This window comes from Ochlerotatus camptorhynchus, unplaced genomic scaffold (genome assembly GCF_037179485.1).
Source record: "Ochlerotatus camptorhynchus isolate MF236.1 unplaced genomic scaffold, CSIRO-AGI_Acam_v1.1 ptg000767l, whole genome shotgun sequence".
NCBI lineage: Eukaryota > Metazoa > Arthropoda > Insecta > Diptera > Culicidae > Ochlerotatus > Ochlerotatus camptorhynchus.
In genome coordinates, this window is record NW_027041234.1 from 1,960,883 (window position 1) to 1,979,786 (window position 18,904).

The 18,904-nt window shown below is 41.6% G+C and overlaps 1 protein-coding gene across 1 annotated transcript in view; it reads right to left on the minus strand.

Annotated features, from left to right (window-relative positions):
- Positions 1 to 10,791: 10,791 nt before the first annotated feature.
- Positions 10,792 to 18,904, minus strand: part of LOC135714943 (dipeptidase 1) — a 237,002-nt gene continuing 228,889 nt past the window's right edge. Inside the window, exon 9 of the mRNA XM_065238351.1 lies at positions 10,792 to 11,872. Within this exon, the coding sequence (XP_065094423.1) occupies positions 11,765 to 11,872 (108 nt within the window). The 3' untranslated portion in view covers positions 10,792 to 11,764. The remainder of the gene's footprint in view (positions 11,873 to 18,904) is intronic.

Here is an 18,904-nt window from a genome sequence, read left to right on the forward strand (position 1 = left end):
GTCACTTCAAAAACGTAGATGACATCCATGGCCGCTTACGCTTGGCGTGTTTAGTGTAGGTGACAGCATCACAGATCTCATTTTTCAGGAACACCTTCAGCACACCTCGTAAATCAAACCGGAGATACGTCAGACACCGCCACGGCGAGCCAGACGACGGATGGTGGTTATCTCGAAGAATTTGCGTTTGGTTCTGAATATGGCGATGAGTGTGCAAAATATTACGCAATTCCATCCTCCCTATTCACACGCGCCCGAGGATCGGAGGCGAATGCCACTTCGACTTGTTTCGTCTACTTACTACTCTCTGACGACTGTGCTGGGGAAGCAGCATATGCATGTAGGTAATTGGTGGATTTGTTAGTTAATTCGACGCTTTTGGACAATGCTGAACATTTACCAGTATTTCAATAGTTTCTTGTTAAAAATCAACATTCGGAAGCATTGTTATCAATGCGTATCTATATTTCTGATCGATTGGTGGTAAAATTATTGAAATTGGACCAGGGGTAGCTGAGTTATTAACGTTCAAAATCTTTCTTAATTTGTTACATGTTCCATTTTCGGTTTTCACAAAGTGTACCCCCATATAGAAATCAAAGACGTAGTCCTACGTCAAAAATCACTTGGCGTTGAGCCAGTCCAAGTAATCGAAATGAAAATATAATCAACAATCTTTACGAAACTAACGATTTTAAATTGGCTCACTACTTGACTAGCCTATTGATCCCAAGCAAATCGATTAACGTACCCCATTCTAGTCAAAATTCTAGTACTACACAATGTTTGTTTTGATTCGCTATGAAAGTTTGACAGATGAAATGAGGGGTTATTGGATTTTCCTATGTTTCGAGGGGTGAATCGATTAGCTTAAGACCGAAGATAGTACCAGAGCTGAGCCAAAAAGTTGAGCACGTTTCTTCGGGACCTTCCGGTCTTAGAGTTACCTCTATGATATAATCCCGTCCTGGCAATTCGCGGAACGGTATTTCTAATGATTTTTAATTAGTTCACTTCAAGTCTAGTGAACTAAACAACCTTACGGCCTTAGAAAAAGCTATCCTAATGCTCCATATCCCTCATAGCCTAGTCAGTAAAGGCACGGTATTACCAAGCTGGAGGCGGCGGGTTCGATTCCCGGTCCGATCGAGGGAATCTTTCGGGTTGGAAATTTTCACGACTTCCCTGGGCATAGAGTATCATTGTGCTTGCCACACAATATACAAATTCATGCATTAGTATTTGGCATCGAAAGCTCTCAATTAATAACTGTGCAAGTGCATTTAAAACACTAAGTTGAGAGCACGCAATAAGCTAATATGCGCTAAGCAATAAGCTTGAAATGAGAATAAGAAGAAGAAGATGCTCCATATCTGAGTGATGTGGGAACACTTCTGGAGAACTGGAGGAAATTTACAAAACCTCAACCAGTGCCGTTAGTTCCAGGGATGGGGTCTCGGAACACGCCAAGTAAATACGTGATTTGTGGCAATTATTTTCACGCAAAGGACGACTGTTCTCTGCAGGAAGATCGTAAAGCTGGTGTGAGGCAAAAAAAAAAGGCTGGTGTTTGAAAAAAAGTAAGATATTTAATCTTTTAATTTTGTCAAACCTCTTAGCGGAATCCCTTTATCAGAGACAAGCACTCCTCAAGTGGTGTTGAGTACATGGCACTGATGAAGTCTGCAAGTAGTAGACGAAATACACGTATCTGTCAAAAGATAAACAATTATAACGGAATTCAAAGGAAATAATCAACACACTCAAAAGTTCGTCAGATAATTGAACTTTATCAGGACCTTGCCGGATGCCGGACTGGATCTAGGTGCCTTATATACAGGTGCCACTAAAGGAAGAAGTGCTCGTTTGTTTACTAAAATGAACTATGGCGATTGTATGTGACAAGTTTTGCTATAATCAATCCTCCTCGTGTTTATTCGTGAGATTCACATCACTGGCGTAGGACATAAATAAAGCAAGGCATTTGTGACCAGCAAATACCTTCTGCTTGTATAAAACAGGTTCAAATGTGTCCAAATGCACCCGTACACTTTTTTTTTTTTTTTTGGCTTCTTTTATGGATAAATAGTGAACTTTTCATAAACGTTACTGAGCAAATGACTCCCCAGACAACCAGAATGCACGTATATTCAAAGTTGTTTTCGTGATATACAAACATATATACAAACAAACAAGTCGTATAGAATGCAAAGAAATGGCTTATACGTACAAAAGTGGAGGCCATAAACGTGCATATTTTCGTTTAATTTTAAACGAGTTGATTTAACATCATATGCAATTTGATCTGTAATAACAAATCCATTTTGAAAAGTCTTACGATGTAATCCGATTAAATTTGTGATGCAGTACGACGGAAAAATGAGTCATCGCATAAAAGTCGGAAATTTGCATTCTATACGATTTAACTTAAACATAACGCGAAGTACGCCATTCTAATATGCGATTTTGACTTAAACTGTAGCAATTTAAGATACTGTCTTTACATTTTTTTTACGACTTCTGGTTGTCTGGGTCACCAACACAAGCAGACCGTGAGTTCTTGACCACCGTTACATCTATCCATCTAGGGACTGGCTCCTCAGAATTCTGTTTCGGAAAAAATAAACTGGAGAATAGGATTTATTTGATGCAAACTAACGAGCTCGGAAGAATTCATGAGACTTCTCGGAAAGTTTCTTTGACTTTACTGCGATATCCGTTGGGCTTTTAAAGGGAGTCCATAGAACCTGTAGCTTTCCATGATTAACGAAAAGCTTTCCTCAATAATAACTTCCTCCATTTTGACCTGCATAACCCTATGGTTAAGCATTTTCAGAATGTTCGGAACAAAACTATTGCATCAGTGTTCACTCGGCTGTCGGCAGAAGCAGACCGAGATGTTTTTAAGACAGGTGGGCAGGAACTCACGGTCTCCCAGTGTTGGTGAGTTCTTTGCCGTTAATGTTCACGAAAAGTTCACTATTTTGCCATACAGAAATTCAAAACAAAAATTTTTATCTGCGGTTTTGGACTGTTTTTGACTTGTTTCATACGACCGGAAGGTGTATGCTGGCTACAAATGCCGTGCCAAACTGATTTCCTACGCAATTAATCAATCTTTGATAAGAATTTCGCTAATAAACACGAGGAGCATTTCTTATAACAAAAGTTGCCATAACAAAATGGGCGGTTGATTTAAGTAAACAAACTAACACTTTTCCGACTGTGGCACCTCTCTTACTCGCCTGGGAAGCAGACCACTCTCGATGTGTATCGCGTGATCGTCTGTTTACTCGGCAGTAACCATTGTGTGGTCCTCCTCATGTTCTTCATCAGCAGTTCTTTCGGTCGATGCGTCGTCGACTTCCAAAAGCAACCGTTTCGTGATGAGTGTGTGAGTGCTTTTTTTCCTTTGGTTTGTTTTTTCCGTCGATCTTGTTTTCCGTGCTGAGCACCAATGCTACCGACGTGCCAGGAAGGCAGCTCCCACACCTGGACCCTACCTATCGACCCATCAACTCATGAACCGGGGACCAACGGCTTTACTTCCCTTCCGAAGGAAGGCGTGATCAGAGATGTTATGCCTCAGAACATCCCGGCGGCGCCAACTGGGATTGAACCCAGGCCTGCTGGGGTGAGAGGTAATCACGATTACCACTACACCACCGGCGCCGTTATGTGTGAGTGCTGACCACGTTTTGCGTCCATTGTTGCAATGGAAGCGCTCTGCCCCCGTTGGCGATTCTGCCATACAATGCAATCACTGGAAGCAGCTCCCGTTCTGATGCAGGAGGTTTTTGGATAGCGGAAGATACAGTATTTATTGTGTTGTGCCTTTGACTATAGTTTTAAGAAATGTTGTACAGTGGACAAGAATCCTCGGCACTGTAAAGTGAATTCGATTGAGTCTTATCAAATGAATTAATGAATACAAAAAAACTCTTGCATATACCTCTCTTTCGACCACTTGATAGGTTCTCGATTACTACAGAGCAAGCTTTCTGCTCACCCCGTAACGTGGGTAGATCACCTTTTCGTGGTACGTTACGGGATGTAAGATCTACCACCGATTCCTAGTCCTGACTACTTCAAACTAGGGGAACAGGATTTTTCAGTAATCCAAGGAACACATCCTAGTCCTTGTTACTTGTTATGCCTTGTTGATAGTGACAAGACTCGGCTTTGTCTACTGAGGATGATCATTAAACAAGGAAAAAAATGAGTTAGTTGTCTTCATCTATGAGATTCCTAATCTTCTATTCGTTGTTCCCTAGTTTGAAGTGGTTAAGACTAGGGTTCTGATGCATGGTCATTATCGGTGTCATACCTTAATTTTGTTGCTAAGGAATCCAAAATTAACTGACAAAGGGGCGCGCCTTTGGAGGGTGTTTCAACACTCCGAAGGGTATAAATAGTGGGACCTTTCAATTAGAGTCGGATCCTTGCGATAAATGCAAGAGAGGCAACTGTAAAAAAATCGAATACTTCATCATTTCTCAATAGTGATGGAGTAATACGACATGCACTAAACTAAGGACTACAATAGATCAAATTATTGGTCACAGTGGTGTTAGGTCTCCCCACTTTCTGCTCTCAATGCATGGCTCAAATATTCATCGGTGGCAAGTAATCAGAACTCCCATATCTTCCCTATAAATATGTTTTGAATACAACTGACTTGAACGCAAATTGAACGTGTAAACCATGCCATTCAACTGACTTGATCAACTCACTTGAATTGAAAAAAAAAGTTGAACCAGGCTCAACTTTACAAGCCAATTCAATTCAACTGAGTTGATCATTTGACTTGCCTAGTCTAAGCCCAACTTAAGATTGCGTTAAAGAAAACATTCAAATAAATGACAGCAAACCGCATTCCCGTTTTATCCCCCTTCACTCACAAGCTGTGAGGCTCGGTGACACCAAGGCTCCATAAACCTGCCTCAGATAAAGAAGGTTCTAAAGTTTGGTTATAATTTCCCAAGGAATTACTGCTAATCTCAACAGCTCTACTTTGATGACCGCTTACACCACTGATCCATTTTATTCATGGATAAGGAAGGAAAGGGACAGCCGCACAATTAAACGAGTCAAGTTACCTTACGTCTGTTTAGATTCACGATAGGACATGAAGGGTTTCAGGGAATGATAGACTTCCGGTTCGTCCGAGCTTTACTTTCCATAATCTGAGGATTCGCGGTCTTGATCATTTCGTCCGTGACTTCCCGACGATCTTGAAGTGTGCGTGTTTGTTAGTGGTCGTTTTTCTAACTAGTTAAAGTATGTTATTTAATGTGATGTCAAGTGTTTAAAATAATCAAAGATTTTTGTTCGTTTCCAGGTATCTAGTACAATAAATGTGCGTGGAGTAAATTGTGTGCGATCAGGAGACAGGCTAGTGAATTACAGGTGATTTCGATGTGCTAAATATGTGCTGTCTATGTCCGTGCTCGTGCTTTTGCTCACTGTTCTGGTGTAGCCGTGTTTTTTTGAAATCGTTCTCCCCGACAGACGAAATTTCCCCGGAAATTTTCAACCAGCCGGAAGCGCACGGATCCGTTACGAAATCGGTCCGAAGAGACTCACGTAGACTCCTCCCGCCGTCTGAGTAACCGCCATCGCATCGGCGTGTGAAACGCCATTGTAAGCGACCTCCATTCATCGGATCACAATCGACGATCACTAGCAAGTGCGTCGAACCTGTCCATAGGCCATCGACTGTGACCACGTAAGCCATCTGATTTTTTTTTTTCCCCTTTGGTTTGTTTTTTCCGTCGATCTTGTTTTCCGTGCTGAGCACCAATGCTACCGACGTGCCAGGAAGGCAGCTCCCACACCTAGACCCTACCTATCGACCCATCAACTCATGAACCGGGGACCAACGGCTTTACTTCCCATCCGAAGGAAGGCGTGATCAGAGATGTTATGCCTCAGAACATCCCGGCGGCGCCGACTGGGATTGAACCCAGGCTTGCTGGGGTGAGAGGTAATCACGCTTACCACTACACCACCGGCGCCGTTAAATAAGCCATCTGATGAGTCAAGCCTTTTTACTTTGGAGTATGGCGTTTGGCGAGGGCGCCACGGAGTGATTTTTTGCCAGTCTTAAGACTGATGAGCGAATAGCGTGACACGCTTTTCCGGAACTCGTGCTGTGCCTTTGAAATATGCGCGCTTAACGTTTTTCGACGTCAACCTCGTTGTAATCAGAAGCGCAAACTCGTTTGGAGCTGAGTTGCCGATACAGTGACGTCACACATGAACACTTAAGAGCACAGCAGCACTTTAGTTAGAGAGAGATAGAAATCGCACACACATAGGAGAGAGGAACGATCACACACAAATAATCGATAAAAAGAACATGTTAATACATGTACGTAGGGTAAATGATTTTGGAGCACCCGTTTATTAACTAAATATTCCGTCTGAATAGTCCATGACAAAAAACTACAAGGGACAGCCCTCGGTTTATACTCATTACCATTAGTATGACGCGCTTGACATAAATGGCCCACAGCGACACACGAAGAGCTACTGATTTTGATCAATAGCGGTGCGGCTTCTCCCTTCTTCTGTGGATGCCCATGATGCTCATGTTGGCTGCAGTACGCTGCTTACAGGCAGCCTTTCGTTGTGTACTGAAACACCACCACTCACCATGCGGGGATTGAATAAACTAGGATTGGGCGATCTTGGAAGATCGATCTTCTGCATCGCGATTTCCGATTTTTTGATTGATTCTTTGTCCATGAAAAGATCGAAAAAATCGATCTCTTCATCGATCTCTTCGATCTTTAAAAAAAAATGGGTAATCAATTTTGTAATTGTATTTACATCGAAAAAAAAACAACTTACTCTCACCTCAGACGTCAGCATCGCTCCCTACAATCACGTAACTAGTTACGTTTCCGATATTTCCGAACACAGCAACATTTGAAGGTTATCTCTACCTCCCTCCTGAGCTCATTGCACCTTACCGTCACGACAACATTTATTTAAATATTTTAAAGGAAAGAATTTCTTGGTGTATCAACGTAAACAAAAGTTAAGGCCATTCGAAAGAGACTGAATTGGGTAAAGAGGCGACATCCTATTAATTTTACAGGCATTCTGTTCGATTGGAATAACTTTTCCTATAAGTTTGACAATTTTGCCATGTTGTCTCGTTATAAATTCAGCCTCTTTAGTCCATTCTATATGCAAGAGTATTGATGGTCCAAAAGTGAGGATAGCAAACTAAGCACTTGAAAATGGGATTGCGCAAGTGTGCAAGTTATAAACGTCAGAAGGGTTAATTAAAATTAAAAAAAAAATGGTGGGGTTGTGTACAAGACACGACCGCAGGGTTGACGTAGACTACGTTAAGCTGTGTAGTGAAATTTTCGTGCATTTTTCTAGATATTGATTTATAATACAGTAGAAGTAACCTATGTAACAGTAATTAAATTTTAAAGTCAGAGCAGAAGCTCGCACACTGGTTATCCCACTTGTTAAATATTTTGTTGGTATGAATCATAGTTACGTGTCGAACGTATGCAGTTTCAAAGGTTGTTAATAATTAATGTGAATTTCCTACCTTGAGTTGAAGGACCTTCTCTAGCGTCCCAACCAGTAGATGGTGACGCATTACATCTGACTGCTGTTTTTGTTGGCCCGATATAACCGAGCTCTCTCTGCAATGGTCTTGGGTCGTTTCGGAGAAACGTCTGCCTGAAGATCCTTCACGCGCTTCCGGTAATTACGCACGTATTTTGCACTCAAACGTTGAGACATAGCACTGATTCGCTGTTCCACAATTTCTCAATAATTGCTTATTTTACTTCCAAGAAGTTTTTCGTTATCAAGCATGCACTTCTGAGATATAATGCGTGAATTTCAAGTAGTAGATAGAGTTATTTCTCTATTTTGCACTATATATGCATTTAGATCAACATCCGAAGTCCCTCCCCTTTTACATATTCTGCACAAAAAATACTTTCCAAACCCCGCCCCTGACAGGATTTCCCGCCGTTTTTTTTTATGAATGGGGCGGAGCAGAAAATATATTTTGTGCAGAATATGATTATTTGGCTCTTTTTGCGGGTGAAAAATTGACTTTTCATTTATGTTTCATGTTTCTTTAGAGGTAAGTTAAGGAGGGGGGTTTGTTTTACAAAAATTACATTTGTCGCGTTTCGTATTATAACGGGACCCAAGAAGGAAACAGTCCAATAACTCTTTTTGTAAAAAAATTGTGGTCCTGAAAAGGACCAATTGGTTCGATCTTCACATATTTTACATCCTCTTCTCCCTCACTCCACTTCATCGCTGGTTGCCATCAAGGTGATCACGCCGTCCACTGCTACTTTACCGTTGACTCTTGCTCTTGCTCTTTTTCGGACGGACGCGATGCAAAAATGAGCTGATTCGCGAACAGCATCATACGCTCGACTGCAATAGTATTCAGCTAGTATTCAAAGGTATTTCCTATCGATTGGTGTATTCAGATTTTAATTTCATCTATAAATGACAAAGCTTATAGCGTTCAAAAAATTACACCTTTTCGTGACGGTCGCAATTTTAGATTTTCGATTTACCTCCAGTACCTTCCCGTAAGACGTAGTCTACGTCAAAACCATAAGATCGATCTACCAAAGATCGATATTTTGGTACCGATGTAATCAGTGGATCGATTCTAGAGCCAAATATAAGATCGATCAGTCAAGATCGATCTTTCTCTGAAGCCCAAATCTAGAATAAACACCGTTTGGTGAGACCGGATGGAATTCAACCTTGAAATCTGTGTTAGGGAAATCGCTTTTTGCAGGCAATCGGAGATAATTTAATTTATCATAGGAACAACTGCACTTTCGTGCAATTTTCAATAGTGGCATTTCGAAAAATCATAAAGTCTTAATTTTAACAGATTCTTAGAAAAAATCCTTTCGATTGGCGTATTAAGAATTAAAATCCATCATCTCTGAACCAAAATTAGACCACTTTCATGCCGCGACCGACTTTGTTTTTTTTAATTGCACCCCCAATGTTGCATTCAAGAACGTGGTATGTTAGCTTTAAACATATCTTGATAGAGCTGGAATTAGGCGTAACAGTTTTTGTAAACAATTACTTCTCTCGATGATTTTTAGGAATTCAAGGCACGCCCTTGTGTGAATTCTGAAAATAGCAAGCAAGGATGTCCTAAATTAATTTACCCCAAATTGAGGAATTATAACGAAATCACACATGTCATATGATAGTTATTTGATAATTTTCTATTTGCTCGAATTTTGTTCTACCGTTTGTCTTGTGTAAGAGAGACGACGGTAGAGAATGAGAGTACGAATACAAACTGACTGTCGCCCACGACAACGAAACGACTGTAGTAAAAACGTCAACAGTTTCAACCCCTGTTTGACACCGCTTCGCGTTCTCTGTTGTAGTTTTCGTGTCCCGTCCTCATTTTGAGAGTTTGAATGTTGCGAAGAGTAGTCCACTTCCAGATCGGGGCGACGTCTAGTGGCAAGTTCCCGTTTGGACGTAATCCGTAATAACTTTCTAGGAATATTAATGAACTTGCCCTTAGAAGAGTCTCAACCAGGCAAATTTACATTGAGCATGTGGTCTCCCTTGTGGAGTGGCGCTTAAGCCACACGTTTTTAGAGACGAATCACACGGGCTGTGGCTACACACCGCAGATTCATGGATTTACCAACCAACGCATCTGTACCTGCGATGTGGTATCGTGGAAGAGATCCCGATAACTATGACACCCTTCAGCGGCGCCGGGGTTGTAGTGGTAAGCGTGATTACCTCTCATCTCAAAAGGCCTGGGTTCAATCCCAGTCGGCACCGCTGGGATTTTCTGAGGCATAAAATCTCTGATCACACCTTCCTTCGGAAGGGGGAAGTAAAGCCGTTGGTCCCCGTTTCATGAGTTGATGGGTCGATAGGTAGGGTGGGTAGCTGTTTTCCTGGCGTCGGTAGCATTGGTACTCAGTACGGAAATCAAGATCGACGGAAAGCAAATCAAAGAAAACAAAACTATACATCTCCTGAAGAAGGCCCAGTCCAATGAGCGAAACGTCGGAGACAAAACATTGATCTATTCCAATCCGCCGTTAGACTGAAAAGCAGAGATCCTTGCAAAGCTTTAATTGAACCGCATTATGTCATGCTTAGAATAGTGCAAATTTGACCGACAACGATAATTTAACCTTTTTTTAAATTTCGAATAATAGCATGAAAATGGCATCCGTCTATCAGAAAAAGCCTCCGGCACTGATTTTCAACTTCACCCAATTTTGAAGTGAAATAGCTTCCAACAAAAAAAACTCCTTTTAGAAGGTTAACTGCCGCCACGCGTCGTGGTAACGGTTCAACAGCCATTAATTACCCAGAATTAATTTACAGCGCAATTTGACCTTACGAAACGCTGACTGTTTCCCTTCAATTTAGCATGTAAATATTTACAACCACAGCCGAAATGGCCGCCCACGATTCTCCTCTAACAGCGTTTTTAATCGCATTTTCCTCGTCGCAATTACTGCGAAAGCAACCGGGCAAAGGCACCATTTTAAACGTGAAAATTTTTTATGCTCACACTTCCGAAACACTCCACACAAACTCGCATCCCATCGAGGGCGTTATTTTAATTAGCTTGTAACTGTTGTTGTTCCCACGCCGACGACGACGACGACGACGATGCTTTCTTTTATTATTCACGTAGGCCTTCGCGGCATCGAACATTTATGATTTATGATTTATTGTGCGCCCGTAGCTACGATTTATTGCTGCAAATTTTATCACCTCCTAAAACCTACCAGCCAGTCAGCCTGCCGGGGGGAAACTGTGAGATTGCGACCGATTGCTATTTTTTTTATGTTGTTGATTCTTTTTTCCACTGTCGTTTTATTGATTCAATTAGTTTATGTTCTAAGATGCCAAAACAGTATGAAAATGAGATCGTTCCATTGTCAATCAAACTCCTCACTTGTGGTAACAAAATTGATTCTCCTTGCTCGTGTATTTTTTGTTTGTTTTGTTCTTTGTAACATGTCAATAATTTCTACACATTTATTGTTTGATTAAATTTAATTGGTTTCGTTCACCTTCTTGTTTTTTTTACACAATTAGCCTAAAATTTATGTCATTTAGAATTTATTTCCATCTGTCAACATTCGGGATTCGCATAATCTTCGCTTACTTTCGGTTCCTAAATAGCTAATGAATTTATTCACTTACTGGATGATGATTTCGCCTTCTGTTCGGTTTTTGCACTATTTTTTACATTAGAAAAATATACGAAAATTTGGTTTTCTTGGAAATAGTCGGATGTGATGACAGTTGCATTTCTCGTTTGCTTCCCTCGTCTCTTGTTTGTCTTTCCATTATGATATGCGAACTCTTTTGGGTTTGTCTTAAAATCATCGTCGTTTTATTTAGTGAGTGTGTTTGTGTGTATGTTTTGTTTGATTGTTGGCTTTTGTTGTTGTTTTTTCTTACTCGGTTAAAGACTACGCTCTGAGCAGGTGTGAGTTGTTTTTCCCTGTTTTCTGCCAGGGATTGGAATTGATCGGTGAATTTATAATACTTAACCTACTGCTAGGTTGTGTGTACAAAGTGGGTGCTTGTTTGATTTTTGTTAATTATTTGTGTTGTTGCTGTTTGTTTCCTTTTTGTTTATTGTGCTTCTGATCCGATCGATGAAAACGGATCGATGACTCGCAGTGAGATTGGTTCACGGGAATATCGTACTGTAGCTTACAGACAGGCTCCGTTTGCGTCACGTCCGTGGCTCCGAATAGCGGCAGTAGGACCTCCCGAGAATGTCCTCCGGTGGGATCGATTGATCGATCGGCAGCATGCCCTGGGCCTCCAGTTGGTCACGCACCTGAGTGGTGGGAAAGGGGAAAAGTGGAATGTTTTTAATGAATAATGTTGAACACAGAAAAAAAAATATACATTTTATCAATCGGGTAAATTTACATGAAAATCACCAATTCGAGCGTTAACAACATGTTCGCTAAATATTGCAGAAATTCACATGAATTTTTCAAACGGTGTAGGCAGTTAATGATTTTTGTACATCGATCGTAATATTTTGAAGTTCAGTCAAGAATGTACCCAAGCAGCACACTTACATCGAAAAAAGTTGCTGCAACTTGATTGTGACTGGAATGAAATGATTGTTCAGTGACAAGTGTGCTGCTAGGATATTATGTCAAGAGACGAACTAGCCGAATACCTTGTTCAGGCTAAGGGTATGCGATGTGAGGTTTTTGATGGTCGATACGAAATGAAACGGAAATTTATTGATCTATTTTATTTCGCGAAATGCACGAAACGAAATTTGCGAAGACATGCAACATGAAAGCGAAATGTAATTTTGTGGAATAAAATGGAATTTTTATAATATTCCATGGAATATTTTTAATCTGCTTTTATTTAATTAAAAAAAATATATGCAGAAAAAATAATACACATAGAAGTAATCAAAAAAATTGAGGAAAGGGTTGTATTGCAAAACCCGCTCCCTGAGCAGGCTTCAATATCCGGATTTATGTGGATAATATAATCATCTGGATATACCTTTACAATGAATAGAAATAAACGGAGTCTATCCTTTTACACATTTTTTTCTATCCGGAAAATATAGAAAATAAACTCGGCACTTTTTTTTCCGTAATTATTGTACTCGGATGCAATTTATCTTTTACAAATGTGTCTGTACCGCTACAAAGGTCATTTCCTAAACCAATGCAAAAATACTGGAGCATATCCCAAGAAAAGGTATCGCCCACAACCCTCTTCCCCATCATCTCCTCCTCGTCCACCTGCACCCCCCACACCATTGCCACCGAAAACCTCTGCGCTCCCCCGCCTAAAGGCTTACCCAGAAGCCTCGAAAGGCCCATGGGTTGTTTTTTTCCGGCCCAAACAAAAACCTTTGAACATTCCGAGGATCTCAAAGGATCTAACAACACACTTTTCGGCCGTTACCGATATTTTCAAGGTGACACCAATAAAACTGCGCGTTACCGTTGATGACCGGAAGCAGCCTAACCAAATTGTTGCGTGCGAGCTTTCTTCATTGGAATACCGAGTCTACATACCCAGTAGTGAGGTAGAAATTGAAGGAGTGGTCGCCGAAGCGAGTTTGACTAATGATGATTTCTTGGATCCCGATTCTTTCGGAATCTTTAAAACCGTGCTCTGCCGAAGGTGAAGATATTGGACTGCCTTCAAATGCAGTCAGTATCCGTAGTAGGCTCCAAAAAAACTTATTCCTTGTCAAACTCGTTTCGTGTGACCTTTTCGGGTTCAGCGTTACCTCACTACGTCGCTATTGGCAAGGTTCGGCTGCCTGTACGTCTGTTTGTACCTCGGGTAATGAACTGCTCGAAATGTAAACAACTTGGTCATACATCGGACTACTGCTCGAACAAACCACGCTGCGATCAGTGTGGCGAGCAACATCAAGAGGGCCCTTGCTGTGCTCCTCCAAAATGCGTGTACTGCAAGGAAAGCCTACATACCCTGACTGACTGCCCGAGGTATAAACAGCAGGAAGAAAAACTTAAGCGGTCTCTGCAAGCTCGCTCCAAGAGAACACTAGCAGAACTCTTGAAGAATACCGCTTCATCTTCTCAGACCACACCAAAAAGCAGTAACACGTTCTCCATTTTGCCAGTTGATGATCTAGATTTGACTCAGAGGTCGGTGAGGGTAGTCCGTTAGTCTTTAAAGGCAATACGAGAAAACGAGCAAAAAAACACACCACCGAAAAGCATCGTAAGGCCACTCGTACGGACCACCCTTCCACCTTGGAAAAATCAAGAGGTAACGGAAATACACCGAAGCCCATTCCACCGGGTTTTCAACCTTGTAATTATGACAAGAGCATTCCGTCACTTCCAGGAGCATCTAAAACCCCAAATGTCCCAGTTTTTCGGCCAGAAAAGCAGCTGAATAATCAGCAAGAACATGCCCCCATGTTCACGTTTTCTGGTATTGTGGATAGCTTCTTCAGTATATTCAATGTCTCTGACTCAACGAGGAGCATTATTAATGTAGTGCTGCCAATGCACAGTGGTCCAGAATGCAGATTTAGGTGGAATGATATGTTTTGAGCCTGAAATTGAAACCTTAGACTAAAAGTCTCTTCTACAAAGTTGTTCCTTATAGTTAGGCCCTCATTTTTATGACAATGAATTCTAGGGTGGTTCCTATTATCAATAAAATCATAAATCTACCTTTTTGTTTGAATCAATTAAGGTATACATTCTTGGGGAAAGTTATAGCTGTGCTATTTTCAAGCAACTTTGTTGGAAATATTTTTTTTTTGTATCTCTTAATTTGGCCGATTTAGAGCTATTTTCTTGAATTGAGTTAGGGTGGCTCTTCAAAAAACAGTTATTTTGCTCTAGTTATTTTTTTATTTCGGATTTCTCAGCAAGGGAGTCTTTAAATTACTTTTAGATCTTTAGAAGGCGCAAATTTTTGCTGCACAAAACTTGTCAATATCTTTCGACGATCAAGAGTTATTGACGTTTTCATACTAAAAATATGCACTTTTCAAATGTTAATTGTTTATTGTTAATTTTTTATTTGAAATTTACCATGAAAGTCATCTTCTAGAGACTTTTAAAACTCTTTAAGACAAATTTTGTATAGCTTGATTTGTTGCCTGTATATCTTCTAATAAAAAAAATATACCCAAATATAGTAAAAAATATGAATCAATTCAAATTGATTTTATTCGAGTTTAAAAAATAATATACCTCTAATTTTTTTAATATTATTGAGAATAACATACGCCGTTTCAAATACCGTAAAATATTTTTTTTGCCCCAACCAGAGATATTAACATTTGAAAAGTGCATATTTTTAGTATAAAAACGTCAATAACTCTTGATCGGCGAAAGATATTGACAAGCTTTATGCAGCAAAAATTTACGCCTTCTTAAGATCTAGACACCTTTGCTGAGAAATTCAAAATAAGAAAACTAGAGCAAAACAACTGTTTTTTTAAGAGCCACCCTAACTTAATCCAAGAAAATAGCTCTTTAGCGGCCAATTTAAGAGATACAAAAAAGTTATTTTCAACAAAGATGTTTGAAATTAGCTCAGCTATAACTTTTCCCAAAAATGTATACCTTAATTTATTCAAACAAAAAAGCTAGATTTTTCATTTAAATGATAATAGGAACCACCCTAGAATTCATTGTCATAAAAATGAAGGCCTTACTATAAGGAACAGCTTTGTTTTTATTTTATTTTATATATCACCGTCTTCGACTAGTCGTACAGACTGAACTATTTTCTTATAAACTAAAGATTGCTTCTAATCCTATTTCTAAAAACATTTTTGGTCAAATTAAAATCAAATTCGTCACAAACAACATTGAACGAGCGAAGGCACGAATCGAACGGGTTGTTGTATCCGTAGTTTGTTCTGTGGTATGGAACTGCTAATAAAGGTGAGTTCCGAAACCGTCGGGGAGGAATGTTTAGTGGGATCTGTGCGAGAAGTTCAGGACAATCAATAAATCCTCCGATGACATCAAAAATAAATAATCGCTGCATCGTAACTCGTCTGGTAGATAGTGGCTCCAATCCTATGAGCTTACATCGGTCAGAATAGGGAGGAAGATTAGACGGATCGTTCCAGGGAAGCTGTCTCAATGCAAAACGTACGGACCTTTTCTGTACCCGTTCAATGGTAAGAACATGAACTACATAGTAAGGGGCCCAAACTGGAGCAGCGTACTCCAGAATGCTACGAACCAACGAACAGTAGAGAGTTTTTAACGCGTAAATGTCGGTGAACTCGGACGCATGGCGACGGATGAATCCCAGCACAGAAAAAGCTTTGGCAGTCATAATTCCCACGTGTTCGTTGAACCTTAGTTTCGTATCGATGGTAACACCGAGGTCGCAGATGGACGAAACTCGTTCTAATTCCGCCGTTTCCATCCTGTATTGATGCAGAATGGGGCTATTGCAGCGACTGAAGGAAATAATTTTGCATTTCTTGTTGTTAACTCGCATGCCGTTATCGCTACACCATATCATCATAGTGTTGATATCCTCTTGCAGAGCAAAGCAGTCCAAGAGAGAAGCTATGACACGATAGAATTTAAGGTCATCAGCGAATGAGAGCTTGAACGAGGAAAGCCGCAAACACAGATCATTGATGAAAATGTTGAATAATAGTGGTCCCAAAACGCTTCCTTGGGGTACACCAGACGTGATGTTGAAAGAGCGGGAACGAGCCGAGTTGATCACGACATATGCGGTACGATCACATAAGTACGAAGAAATCCACTCCGTAATCCAATCTGGAAAACCTATGTGCCTCAGTTTCTCAATGAGCTGAATGTGCGGTACGGTATCAAAGGCTTTCGCGAAGTCAACATACACCGCGTCAACTTGCCGCCTCTCTTCTACTTCGCGGGACACTGTGGTGACGCAACACATGAGGTTCGTTGTTGTAGAGCGATGCTTCATGAAGCCATGCTGACCTTCGAAGATAATCGGAGACGCTACGTTGTATAAAACATTGTGCACCAGTTTTTCAAATATTTTACTGAGACAACAAAGAATAGATACTCCGCGATAGTTTGTCACCTGGTTACAGTTGCCTGACTTGTGTATAGGAACAACGTAAGCAGATTTCCAAGCCGCTGGAAAGGTCCTTTCACGAAGCGATTGATTGAATAAGTGAGCAATTGGATTCGCCAGTTCTTCAGAACAGTTTTTCAGCAGCAGAGGTGGTAAACCGTCTGTTCCGGATCCTTTTTTGATGTCAAGGTCATCGATGGCTCGTAGAACTTCTTCGGTGGAGAACTGAATGACAGGAAGGTTGATGATGTGCGACGGAATATGTGCAAAGCAGTCGCGCCTTGGTACAGGTGACACTTTGCTAAACACGCTCTCGAAGAATATGGCAAAAAGGTTAGCAGCATCCACATTTGTATTAGCCTGGAGATCATTGTAGCTAACGTTACATGGGATGCGAGTAGATGCTTTCCGATTCCTCACGAAGTCCCAGAAACACGACGGGTTTTGTTTTACACTGTCCTGGATCCTGGATAGGTAGCGTTCATAGGTGGATAGAAGAACTGTTTTGTACTGCAGCTCCACTTCACGAAGGTACTCGCGGTCGTTCTCAGATTTCGAAAGAAAGAAACGGTGACGTGCTTTTCTGAGGATGTTGCGAAGATGTCGTAGTTCAGGGGTCCACCATGGTTTACTGGAAACTGGACTGAACGTTCGCCTTTTCCGAGGTACATAGTCGTTGAGCACTGCGTAAAGTTTTTCATAGAATGCTGATAATAATTCATCCAAAGGCTCAGATAGCAGTAAAGCTTCCCAGTCGATTGCAGCCAGAGCCGATTTCAACTGTCCAAAATCGTACGAGTGGAAATCGTAGTTAAGATTTTCGTCCGACTCATTCTCTACCACTAAATTGTCATTGCTCTCATTGAACAGCAAAACAAAAGGCACGTGGTGAATGTCAGCGGGCAGCAGAGGCGTGGAGGGTTCAACGAGGTCCAGTTGCTCTGGAAGACTGGCGAATACGAGATCGAGTAGTCTGCCATTCCCATTCACGTAGCGGTTAACTTGCTGCAAACCAGTAGCAAACATAGTTTCTATGAGTGCCTGTTCGTGTTCGGAATGAACATTCAAGGGTATGACACCGTTTACATCTTCGTCCAACTGCCAGCGTAAATTAGGAAGGTTGAAGTCACCCAGAGACATAATGATGTCTGCTGCGGTGGCACAGTTTGCAACATGTTGCACTGCGTTAGCATGTGCAGAATAAAGGTCGGCGCTTGAGTTTGGTGGAAGGTAAATCGCAACAAGGTAAAGTGATCGAGATTCCAGTCGTACACAAACTGCGACTTGCTCAAGATGATCGCAATCCAACAGTGGCATAGCTTTGCAAACGAGATGAGTTTTGACCGCGATTAGCACTCCTCCTCCACGAGAATGCTGACTAGTCAATGCACTACGGTCGCAACGGTAAAATGTATAGTCGGACGAAATTTCAGTACTATCGATATCTGCTCGAAGCCAAGTTTCCGTGAAGACGAGCACATCGTAGTCGCAGCTGGAGAGAAGCAAACGTAACTGCACAATTTTGGTACGCATGCCTCTGACATTCTGATAGTACACCGAGATGAGGCGTTGAGATGAACCTGTTTTAGTTTCTGATCCAGAAACAACGGAGCATTGTAGGGACGTCGTAATGTTGACTGGACTCGTTGTGATAACTTCAGTGATGCATTGAAGAGCGGCTGAGTGGAACTGCGCTGACGGCCCTGGGCAGCTGGAAGCGATAGACGTTACCCGACAAGGAATGTTCTTACTGTGCGCGTACTTGCCTGCTGCGACGGAGTGGAAGACCCCTTCTCCAGCTTCGTACACAGGACCGGGATGACTGCAGGTCGCTGGCGGTGTAGGCTCGACTGTGACGAGAGGATTAGGGGCTTCCGTGAGGCTTTCAGGCATGCGTCCCGGTGGCTTGAGTGTTGATGATGAGAGTGCACAGTGGTCTCTTGACATTGAGCGGCTGGAAGCGATGTGCATTACCGGGAGTGAGGTATTCAAATTGATTGTGTACTTGCCTGCGATAACGGGTTGGAAGACCCCTTCACCTGATTCGTACACAGGACCGGGATGACTGCTGGTCGCTGGCAGGAATGGCTCGACTGTGACGATAGGATTTGGGGCTTCCGTGAGGCTTGCAGGCGTGCATCCCGGTGGCTTGAGTGCTGATGATGAGAAGGTAGGAAACGATGATCGACTGAATTCGCCGAGATCCTCCGAAAAGCATCGGTGAGGTTTCGAACTTTGATCTCCTGGCGTTGAACGGCTGGAAGCGATGGGCATTACCGGAAGTGAAATGTTCAAATCG